This window comes from Heteronotia binoei, chromosome 14, assembly GCF_032191835.1.
Source record: "Heteronotia binoei isolate CCM8104 ecotype False Entrance Well chromosome 14, APGP_CSIRO_Hbin_v1, whole genome shotgun sequence".
Taxonomy (NCBI): Eukaryota; Metazoa; Chordata; class Lepidosauria; order Squamata; family Gekkonidae; genus Heteronotia; species Heteronotia binoei.
In genome coordinates this window covers 46,267,262-46,279,371 of record NC_083236.1, presented here as the reverse complement: position 1 = coordinate 46,279,371, position 12,110 = coordinate 46,267,262, and the positions used below count along the sequence as shown (strand labels likewise).

At 46.2% G+C, this 12,110-nt stretch overlaps 1 protein-coding gene across 1 annotated transcript in view; it reads right to left on the bottom strand.

Annotated features, from left to right (window-relative positions):
- LOC132582543 (C-signal-like) overlaps positions 1-10,907 on the bottom strand; it is a 33,449-nt gene extending 22,542 nt beyond the window's left edge. Inside the window, exons 1-6 of the mRNA XM_060254163.1 lie at positions 10,708-10,907; positions 10,396-10,447; positions 9,580-9,767; positions 8,079-8,237; positions 7,855-7,965; positions 5,754-5,873 (exon numbers count right to left, since the gene is read on the bottom strand). Of these exons, the coding sequence (XP_060110146.1) occupies positions 5,754-5,873; positions 7,855-7,965; positions 8,079-8,237; positions 9,580-9,767; positions 10,396-10,447; positions 10,708-10,848 (771 nt within the window). The 5' untranslated portion in view covers positions 10,849-10,907. Of the gene's footprint in view, positions 5,874-7,854; positions 7,966-8,078; positions 8,238-9,579; positions 9,768-10,395; positions 10,448-10,707 lie in introns of the transcript that reaches the window.
- Between the last annotated feature and the right edge of the window lie 1,203 nt (positions 10,908-12,110).

The window sequence follows — 12,110 nt, the reverse complement described above, 5'->3', positions numbered from 1 at the left end:
TAACCAATGGTGAGTCACCACCACCACCTAGGAAGCAGGTCAGCAGCCTCTTATGAAACTGCTTTTAGATCACGCACTCTTCTTGTTCTCTGCAGGGTGGAGAACTAAGGGTTTTTTCACACAGTGAAATCTCTCAGAGTCCGTTGTAGATGCTGCTCTAGGAATTTCCTCTGTGGTGAGAACCATAAAGATAGTGGACATTCCTAGAATGTTACAGAAACAGCAGATTTAAAATATCCTATGTATAGAAATAAGGAATATGCAACATACATGTAGATAATAAATTAATGTCCATTGAGGTTATGGATGCTGGTGCATCAGGCCCTCCTAAATTGCAAATGAGGCATAGGAGTTTATTGGCTGGGCAGCTAATTGCCTAGCCTATGAGACAGGCCAAAGGGGACACCATAGAAGGAGGTGGAGATGGAGCATGGGGAGGGGAAACTTTGCAAGTGGAGTGACATCCCTTCTGGGTAATTACACACAGAGTCCGTTGTACATGCTGCTCTAGGAATTTCCTCTGTGGTGTGAACCATAAAGATAGTGGACATTCCTAGAATGTTACAGACACAGCAGATTTATTTTATTTTATTTATAGCCTGCCCTTCCTATAGAACAGGCTCAGGGTGGGTTACATCATAGAAAAAGACAATCAACAGTTAAAACCAAATTAAAATATATAAAATCTAAAATTACAGACTAAACATTGGAAGTTAAAATGACAAATTCAGCCTCACAGGCAGGGCCTATTGCCCAGGTCCAGCTGGTCCTACAGCACTGAGATGGAATGGAAGGGGGGAGACCAATAACATCTGCTGCCTCAGCTGAAAGCCTGGTGAAAGAGCTCAGTTTTACAGGCCCTGCGGAATTGGAGTAGGTCCCGCAGGGCCCAAATCTCCAGGGGGAGGTCATTCCACCAGGCAGGGGCCAGGGCTGAAAAGGTGGAAGATGGAAATAGCATTGCTGTGTCTGTAGCATCTCTCCCCCCACCCTTGTTTTCTTCCTCTTTCAAGAGCAGGGGAAAGCGTGGGAATAGCTGACAGGGGTGACATTTGACTACAGGACAGCAGGAGCTACCGTCTGCTAAACCAGAATTTCCTGAGGGTACTTTTAAAAAACCAGGACATTAGCAGAGTCTCAATTAGTCTCAAAGAGCAGTGGAGAAAGGCCCTGACTTAATTGGCTATAGGGTTGCCAGGTCTCTGTTGGAAAATACCTGGAGATTTTGGGGGTGGGTCTGGGAGAGGGCAGGGTTTGGGGAGGGGCCCCAGCATGGTACAATGCCATAGAGCCCACCCTTCCAAGCAGCCATTTCAGCCGTTTTCTCCAGGGGAGTTGATCTTTGCCAGCTGGAGATCAGTTATAAAAGCGGGAGATCTCCAGGCCCCACCTGGAGGCTGGCAACCCTAATTGGCCAACACGTCTTCAGACTCTGGATCTTTGGTTTGGGAAAGGAAAGGAGTATTGGGGATGGAGAGTATCATACCCTGTGGTGCAAACTGTATTTTCCCCATTGTAATAAATACAGTTATTTGCTCAAGCCAAGGTTTGTGAGTAGGGAATGGGGGGGAGGGTCTTTGAGAAAGGAGGCTCTAAGTTTGGAACTTGAGTTCCAATGTCTGAGTTCCATTAACTTGTTGCTAAAATCAGCCTAGGTGCCAGATGACTGGGAAAAAGCAAAGGTTAGCCCAATTTTTAGAAAGGGGTCCAGAGGGGATCCAGAAAACTACAGATCAGTAGACCTAAAAGCTACTCTGGGTAAATTAGTAGAAACTGTTATTAAAGAGTTACGGTAATTCTTAAGCACATCAATGAACAAATTCTGCTGAGGAAGAATCAGTGCAGCTTCTGCAACGGAACTCCTGCCACATTAGTCTCTTGGAATTCTTTGAGCAGAACAGAAATAAGAGTTGTTTTTTATATCTCACTTTTCTCTACCCTAAGTTTCAAAGTGGCTTACAATCTCCTTTCCCCACAACAGGCACTTTGTGAGGTAGGTGGAGCTGAGAGAGTTCTGAGAGAACTGTGACTAGCCCAAGATCGTGGGAAGAAGCAGGGAATCAAATCCAGTTCTCCAGTTTAGAGTCTTACTTTAACCACTACACCACACTGAACAGGTTTACAAGAATGTGGGCGACAACCCAATAGATATACATTTGGACAAATTATTCCGTCAATCAGCCAGCAGTTTAACAAAGTATGACAATAAAACTGCAAAGATTTCTGGGAAAACAAAAGAATACAGTGTAGCTGGGATTGAAGAACTTAAAGAAAGTACAGCTGGGGCAGGAAACTCATGGGGCGTTTTCGCACTCACCTTCAGCCGGCGTGACCCCCCTCTTCACCCGGCGTGACCCCCCTCTTCACCGCGCAGGATCTGCGCGGATTTTGCACTAAACGCCGCGGAAGAGCCGGAAACTCCCGGCGCAAAAGCCGCTCAAACGGAAACCGCCAAAAAGCAGTTCTAGAAATGGGGAACTCATGCATTTTAAAGTACAATTCAGTGATCTTGCAAAATGGCCTCAAATCTGTAGGAAGAGGGTGTTTGAGCAAGCCATCATTTACCCATTCGGAGGACTGTGACACACCGATATTTGGCAGCCAAGTTCTTCAACTCCTGAAAGAGACCAAAGGCAGAGGCCGTTTTCGCACTCACGTTTTACTGGCGCCACGACCCTCCTGACGCCGGCGAATCTGCCTGGATTTCGCATCAGAAGCTCCGGCGCTCCCAGAAGCGCCGGCTACTTCCGTCGCTAAGCCAGCGCAAACGGAAATCGCAAAGATGCAGGAAAACGTTTGCGCTGGCTTAGCGACGGAAAGCGCCGGCGCTTCTGGGAGCGCCGGCGCTTCTGTTGCGAAATCCAGGCAGATTCGCCGGCGTCAGGATGGTCGTGGCGCCAGTAAAACGTGAGTGGGAAAACGGCCAGAGAGATTTGTGATGCAACAGCAAGACATAGTTTATTTGAGAGGGCAGAAGGTTTAGGGATGGGTTATCACTTTTGTGTTGAAAGGATTTTGCAGAAGCAAAAATGCCCTGAGACTCAGGAAAGTATGCAAGCCTACCAAAGAAACAGAAGTGACAACCCACTGGGCGGAGTATCTTCAGCATCCAGAGGAATCCCCTTCTTGCACACCTTGTACCAAGATATACCAAATCCTACCAGTGTAACCTCTAAGCTGAGCTAGCTCACAGATCTTTAGCTTCGAGCTCACACATTTTTGTCTTAGCTCAGGAAAAATGGCCTCAGAGCAAACTAATTTATGTAGGAGCTCACAACATTAATGCCAGTAGCTCACCTGGTAGAATTTTTGCTCACAAGACTCTGCAGCTTAGAGGGAACATTGAATCCTACCACAACTCTCACCTGGGCACGTGGTCCCTCCGGGTCCCGGCAGGTGGCAAAGACCCATTATGGCCCGTCGTTTTTCCCGGCCAGTTGCCGGACCAGCTACAAGCCAATGCCTCGGTTGGATCCCGTCACCAGAACGCTGTGTGCATTTAGCATTTTGGCGTTGTGCCGTCTGCTGTTGTTGTCCGACTAGTAAAGCCAAAGATCAGCCAGCATACTAGTCCCCTCCCAAGTTTACATAAGTGACTTGGCTGCTGCGTTGCTACATAATCATGCCATTGGCTTTGTTCCTGGGAATCAGCCCCCTCTGCGTAGCTGCCAATTCATTACAAAAAAAGAAAGGAAGGAAGAAAAGGCAATCTTGATGCAACAAAAGCTTGTACTGTGTTTGTAATATGTACTGTTCTCCACTTTCACTCTCTACATTTGCATCGATATGTCGTGGGGAAATTGCATAGGGCTGGCAGGTCCAACTCAAGAAATATCTGGGTACTTTGGGGGTGGAGCCAGGAGACTTTGGGGGTGGAACCAGGAGCAAGGTTCTGACAAGCATGATTGAAGTCTGAAGGGAGTTCCAGCCATCACATTTAAAGGGTTGTTTTGGCCTTATAGGGAAAACCAATTGGGGACAGGCTTAGCAGTAACCCCAGACAGTATGACTTGAGCTCCAGTGCTGAACAGTGTCCCAGCTCCAGTGACAAAATTTCTGGAACAATTGAGGGTGTGACATGATAGAGGTCTACAAAATTATGCATGGGATGGAGAAGGCAGATAAGAAGTATTTTCTCCCTTTCTCACAACACAAGAACTCCTGGGCACTCAATGAAATGAATGAGCAGTGGTCTTTGAACAGATAAAAGGAAGTACTTCTTCACCCAAAGAGTAATTAACATGTGGAATTCCCTGTGCCACAGGAAATGATGGGTGCTACAAACACAGACAGCTTCAAAAGGGGATTAGATAAACATATGAAGCACAGGTTCATCTGTGGCTATTAGCCACAAGGCATAGAGGGAACATTATGTCAGTGGCAGTAATACTCTGTATTCTTGGTGCTTGGGGGTCAACAGTGGGAGGGCTTCTGGAGTTCTAGCCCCTCTGGTGGACCTCCTGATGGCACCTGGGTTTTGGCCACTGTGTGACACAGAGTGTTGGACTAGGTGGGCCATTTACCTGATCCAATATGGCTTCTCTTAGATTCGTATGACCCACCTAGACCTTCCTGCTTGCTACTGTTCAGCATCAGCCACCCCACAAATGGACAAAAAACTGAGCCAATTAGTTGTGATACTTGTGCAGAGTTTTTTGCTGATAAAATGTCAAGAATACACTCTGATTTAGATGCTGACTGTTAACATGGGCCCAACAGAACAACTGCCTAATGCACCACAGATTCTATTGATGGACCACTTTGGCATATTCCACGATGGATGTTACAGGATTTTGTTGTAGCAGGAACTCCTTTGCATATTAGGCCACACACCCCTGATGTAGCCAATCCTCGAAGAGCTTATAGGGCTCTTCTTACAGGGCCTACTGTAAGCTTGTGGAGGATTGGCTACATCAGGGGTGTGTGGCCTAATATGCAAAGGAGTTCCTGCTACAAAACAAGCCCTGGTCACTATGGCTAATAGCCACTTCTTATGCCTTCCTTAAGAGCCCAGTGGCGCAGAGTGGTAAAGCTGCAGTACTGCAGTTGGAGCCCTCTGCTCATGACCTGAGTTCAATCCCAGTGAAAGCTGGTTCAGATAGCCAGCTCCAGGTTGACTCAGCCTTCCATCCTTCCGGGGTCGGTAAAATGAGTACCCAGCTTGCTGGGGGGAAAGTGTAGATGACTGGGGAAGGCAATGGCAAACCACCCCATAAAAAGTCTGCCGTGAAAATGTTGTGAAAGCAACGTCACCCCAGAGTCGAAAACGACCGGTGCTTGCACAGGGGACTACCTTTACGTTTTTATGCCTTCCTTCCAGAGCCAGCCTGCTGGAGCTCTAAGCTAAATAAAGTTTGTTTGGTACAGTTAGAAGGCAAGAGTTAAACTTTGACCAAAGCTGTACACCTCTAATTCATTTTACATTGGGAGATAAACTTCAATTCAGAAGTAGGTAAGGAGCCGAAGAACCAGTTTCTTTGGCAGGGTAAACAGCCTTTCATCTGCTTTCTAATCTCTCACACGCTAAGCACCATTGGCCCTGGTTATTATGTAGACAGGATAAACCTGCAAACACTAAAAAAAAATGTGGTACTTTGCACCCAGCCTTATCATGGAAGGAAAAGAAAGATTTGACTTTTGAGGAAATTATAGCAACTTTATTGCAGATGAAGGTACAGTCCGTCACGCTTTCACATCCCGAATCCTCCTTGCATGTGAGGCCTTTCTCCTGCAAGGGGTGAGGTTGGCCCTCTTCACCAAGGCACGACTTTCCCTTCCCAGCTCACGAAAGTGCTGTTGTCTTTCTCAGTGAGACGGCCGAGGGTACTCAGGATGGCTCCCACGCTTGCGTCCACCGTCAGCGGGGCTAGTCCCTTTGGAAAGAGGAACAGTGGGTCACACGAGGACTTGGCACTGAATGACAGACCAATTCTGTAAATCTTTAGGGAAGCAGTTCACAGGTTCAACCTTACATTGGTGGTTGAGAGGCTGTATCAGGGAGGCCTATAAAGTTGAAAATTTAGATCCTCCCCAAAGTTTTACAGCTCACCCTTTGAGGGGAATAGCCACCCTGGCAGCCTATAGTTCCTTTCATTCACTGGAAGTAATTTGTAAGGCAGCCACATGGAAGTTAATTCATTCCTGTACCAGGCATTACAGGCTAGATAAGCTGGCCTCAGCAGAGGTTGCTTTCAGTAGCATGCTGTCTGCCTGGGGAAGCTGCTAAACCCACCCTGGGATGCACTGCTTTGTTATGTCTGATGAAGTGTGCTTAGAGAGCACACGAAAGCTTACGTTCTGAAGAAAACTTGGTTGGTCTTAAAAGTGCAACTTGACTCCTGCTTTGTTCAACTACTTCAGGCCAACATGGCTGCCCACTTGGATCAATTCTGTAAACATGTACCACGTTTGGATAAAAAGGTAAAGGTAGTCCCCTGTGCAAGCACCAGTAGTTTCCGACTCTGGGGTGACGTTGCTTTCACAACGTTTTCACAGCAGACTTTTTACAGGGTGGTTTGCCATTGCCTTCCCCAGTCATCTACACTTTCCCCCCAGCAAGCTGGGTACTCATTTTACCGACCTCGGAAGGATGGAAGGCTGAGTCAACCTCAAGCCGGCTACCTGAACCCAGCTTTCACCAGAACTGAACTCAGGTCGTGAGCAGAGTGTTGACTGCAGTACTGCAGTGTTACCACTCTGCGCCACGGGGCTCTTTGCAACCCACGTTCAGATACCCAATGGTAACAGAAGAGTATAATCATATGCTGCCCCCTCTTTATAGAACTTCGTGCTTTTTACAGGGTGCCCCAAAACTGAGGGAACGCCTACTTGGACCTGGCAACCTTAGTATGACACCTGTCTACTGATGAACTGGCCACATCAAAGCATATTTGAAGACTTCTATTTGTCCTTAGCTACTTGTCCTTTCAAGAGAAGTGTGGAGCTGTGCTTGATCCCTGGAGACAAGCAGAGCAGTGCCAAATTGAAATTGTATTCCTTGGTGAGCTGCCTGAAGAAAGATTATCTGAAAGTGGACGGAAGCAGCAGCCCAGTTGCAGCCACACCAGTATGGGAACTGCGATCACACCTGCATTGGTGCATTGGACTTCAGGAAGTCCTACAAATGAAGAAAACCGTTGTATATTGTAAAATGGACTGTAAAATAATTCCAAATTAATATGTGGAAAGTACTGTGGTTTAAAATTTTGTTTTAAATATATGTATTAGTTAAAACTATCACAGAGTGTTCTAAGTTATAAACTTCCAGGGGATCTCCTGGAATCAGGGGTGGAATTCTAGCAGGAGCTCCTTTGCATATTAGGCCACACACCCCTGATGTAGCCAATCCTCCTGGAACTTACAGTAGGCCTTGTACTAAGAGCCCTGTAAGCTCCAGGAGGATTGGCTACATCAGGGGTATGTGGCCTAATATGGAAAGGAGCTCCTGCTAGAATTCCACCCCTGCCTGGAATACAACAGATCTCCAGGTGACAGAAATCAGTTCTCCTGGAGAAAATGGCAACTTTGGAAGGTTAGACTCTATGGCATTGAAGCCCTCCCCTCTCCAAACTCCACCCTCCTCAGGTTTCACCCCCCCCCCATCCAGGAGCTGGCACCCCTACCTCCCTGTGAGATGGGTGGAGCCCACTGTGATTAATATGGAAATGGCTCCCACTGCCTTCAGCACTTGCCTCCAGGCCTGACCCTACAGGCATGCTGCTGTGTTCAATTTGCCAGAATTCCATGACAGATAATATTATCCACTCTGGATCAGCCTTGTCTGTGAGCCCCAAATCAGCAAATCAGTTTGGACGGCCTCCATGTAGGAATGAGTCTGCACACTGAAGCACCTACCGTTACGTTCCCCAAGTCTGTCTGCACCCATCCAGGGTGTAACGCAATGCACAGGATCCCGTCTTCTGCAAATCCCAGGCCCTGGCACCGGCTGAGCATGTTCAGAGCAGCCTGGGAGGGAGACATGTCAGGAACAAGGAGATGCATTGAGAGTTCAGTTCTGAATTTTAAAGACATGAATTCAGCTAAGGCTTTCCACCTTTGCATACTATGCACGTCCCTACCTTGCTGCAGCGGTAATTAGTTATTTGCCCATTTTTCCACCCGTCGACGTTCGCAATGGAGCCTCCTTCACTGGACACGTTGACAATGGCAGCTTTGCTGCAACTCAGCCCTTTCTGGGGGCTTTCCTGAGATGCCTTCTTCAGCAAGGGCAGGAAAGCCTGGAGAGGGAAGAATCAAGGACAAGAATGCAGCAGTCCATAGGAAGGCAAGGGCCGGTCTTCACTGGAGTGGAAGTCCCAGAAGTCACTCATCTTCTGGACCGCCATGTTCTCTCATGGCCTTAGTATCAAGATGGCAGTTATTTCTTATCCTGGTTTAATGGATACAATTCCACCCCCCCCCCTTCATCGCCTCCCCAGCAGAAGCAGGGCTGGTGCACCGATCGAATTTCTGTTCTGATATGCTGCTGCTCACATTGCAGCAGAAAAACAACCGACATTACGTACAAAACATTCAATAAAGATCAATAATATAAAATCTCTCTTTGTTATTTCAGTAAGTGTAAAGATGATACCAAATACACAGCTTATAAAAAGTCACACAGGAACAAGATCCACCATTGCAACAGACCCTTTGCCTGGGCAAACAGGAAGCTTCGAACCACCGATAGGATATTGCCAGATGGGGCTTTTTTGGTAGAACATATGAAGCTGCCTTATACTGAATCAGACCCTTGGTCCATCAAAGTCAGTAGTGTCTACTCAGAAAAAGCCCAGCAGGAACTCATTTGCATATTGTCAGACATTGAACGTTGAAATAAGCCCGAATCATTCTGTTGCAAAATTAATTCGTTTATTCAAGAACTAGTGGTCTGGGATACAAGCAGATTGAGTTTGATGCGTTCCAAGGTTACACTTGGATTTTTGTAGCAGAGGATAACATAACAAAGAATGCATTCTCACACCCTGAGAGACAGTTGTCTGTTCCCACATTCCCTTATCTCATTCCCAGGAAGGCTCCCCGCTGGTTACCTTGAAGCTTGGCATCTTCAAAGGCTTGGAGAGCCCATAGATGCCAAGTGAGAAATTCCTCCCATAGGATTTACAACCTTCCCTCCCTGTTTGAAATGCACAGTCGCAGGCTCTTGGTTAGTAACAGCAAACAAGATGGCGTTAGTCAGGTCAATAGGCTAACAGTGAGTTAAAGCAGGTACAATGTCTGACACATATTAGGCCACACTCACTGATGTCACCCTTGTTTTGCGCAGGGCTTTTTGCAGAAAAGGCCCAGCAGGGACTCATTTGCATATTAGGCCACACACCCCTGGCACCAAGGCAGCCAGAACTGCGTTCCTACTAAAAAAAAAGCCCTGCTGCCAGAATGCACCCCACTGTCATCAAGCCATACACAGTGCAATCCTAAGCAGAGCTACACTGTTCTGAAACCAGTGGCTTCAATAGACTTTGAAAGGTGTAACTGTGGTTAGGGCTGCACTGTTTGTCTGCAAATGTTAATGGCTCTTCGAAATGAGGAAGATAATAGGCCTCAGAATGTCCTTACCTGGCTCACCAGCATGGGCCCTATCACGTTGGTATTGTACACCTCGGCCATGTCCTCTGCCGTCTCCGATTCCAGAGTGCTTCCCTTTACAGTCCCAGCATTGTTGATCAGGAGATTCAGCCCAGCTCCTTGCAGCATTTCAGTTACTTTGGCAGCAGCTGTCTTGATGCTGGACGGATCACTAATATCTGCAGCAGCAAAGGTTTACAGGTAACTAAAACTGAGTCATCACACCACCTGTTTCAAGGCATTTCTGCGGACACCCTGTCCCCCCCCCCCCCCCGGCAGTGCAACTGTTTTTAGCGCATGCACTCTTGTAGCTGTCCCAAGATAAACTGCAGGTTTTAGAAAGGGGTCCAAAGAAGATCCAGGAATTTTAAGGACAGTAAACCAAACTGCTCTGGGTAAATTGGTAGAAAGTGTTATTAAAGAGAGGATTCTTGAGTGCATTGTTCAACAAAAACTGCTGAGGAAGAATCAGTGTGGCTTCTCCAAAGGAAAGTCAACCTCTTGGAGTTCTTGGAGCAGGTTAAATAAGCATTGGGATAAGGGCAGTCTAGTAGACATACACCTGGATAACCTATTCAGTCAATGAGCAAGCAGATTGCAAACTATGAAAACAACATTAGAATCTAACAGCAAAAATTTATAATACAACAAAAGAGTGCAGCATACCTGGAATTCAAGAACTGTAACAATAGAACAATCAGGGCAAAACACACATTGATAGAGAGCTTGAAGCGAGGAGCCCTGTACATTTAAACAGCAATATCACGATCTTGTGGAATGGCCCTGAATCTGCCGCCCATCACTTACCCATTGGGAGGATTTTGACACTCTGATATTTGGCAGCCAATTTCTTCAACTCCTGAAAGAGGCCAAAGGAAGAGACTTGCAATGCAAGAGCATGACTGGTTTGTTTCAGAGGGTGGAGGGTTTAGGGACAGGTTGTTCATTAAGGGCCTTTGTATTGAAAAGATCTTGCAGAAACAAAAATGCCAAGACCGGGAAAGTATGTAAGCCTCACCAAAGATCCTGATGCTCCAACACCCGGCATAGAATATCGTCAGCGTTCAAATAAATCCCCTTGTTACACAACTGTCCCAAGGTACACTCAATGCCACTCACCTGGGCACGTGGTCCCTCTGGGTCCCGGCAGGTGGCAAAGACCCATTCTGGCCCCTTGCTTTTCCCCGCCAGCTGCCGGACCAGCTCCAAGCCAATGCCTCGGTTGGACCCCGTCACCAGGATGCTGCGTGCACTTAGCATTTTGGTGTTGTGTCGTCCGCTGTTGCTTGACTAGCAAAGTCAAAGATCAGACAGCAAAATATAGTATTTGCATACATGTGACTGCTGTATCAACAACAGGTATTATAGCATTGGCTTTATTGCCTTCAGCCTCCTAAATCTTCACAGTATAAAATGCAAAAAATAAAAATTGTGGAGTGACACACATAAGGCCCTTAAGGGTATACTGTATAATTATTTAAATTTAAAGTTCTTGTTATATTATAATAAAGATGAATTTAATTTAAAGTGACTCTGTGCTCCTTAATTCTTAATAAATCCACTCTAATATTCAGTATTAATATAGTAACCCAGTTGTAGTCACAATCAAAACACACTTTGTTTCCACCTTTCCTGAAAAATATGAAACAAATCTCTAGTCCTAAAATTCTCTTTCCTGGAAGATTTAGGACAAAAGAGTCCAAATTGTCTGTTGTTAGTCACTCCAGATGCCTTGCACACACTCCAAATTCAATCCAAAAACTTCACAATGGTGCAGGTCATTTTGTGGGTTTCCAACCTGGTCCAAACTCTTCACAGCTGCACAAGGTTTTTTTTTCCCGTTAGAAAAATTAGGAATTTCGCCTGCTTGATTCAGCAGCAGCCTGTGCTGTGTTTGTGAAATGCACCCATCTCTGCTGTCCCTGTCTAAATCTGCATCCATATGTCCATATGTCATGAGCCCAATGTTCACAACTGGGTTTTCCTGCAAAGACAATACCGGTTATAAATGACAGTGGCAGCACAACATGGCATCAGCATTCTCAATATGGCCCCATCTACGGATACTTAAATCTGGAGGATGGGGCCAGTGGTAGCCAGGAGCAGAGAAATAATGTGGGGAGAAGGAGACAGGGGAAAGTAAGGTGCTATGGGTTCCCTACTGTGCAATATCCCACAAGGAGCACCTTAGGGTTCCCCCCCCCCCTTGTGCGTGTGTGTGTGTGTGGAGAAATAACTAAACATTATTTTTCTTTCAATAATTCCCCCCCCCCCAAAAAAAGTTCAGGGTATTGCCATAGGGTGTTCTGTGACACTGAAGATTGCTAATTTATATATGGGCAGTTTTGAAGAGAAATTTGTATATTCAGAGAGAAATCCTTTTCAAAAATGTATATGCATATGGCAGAGATATATTGATGATTTAAACCTTGGAAAGGCAGTTGTACCCAATTGCAAGAATTCTATAGGTGGCTTATAATACCAGGATAATAATAACAAATCCGAAATACATTTCAATGAAC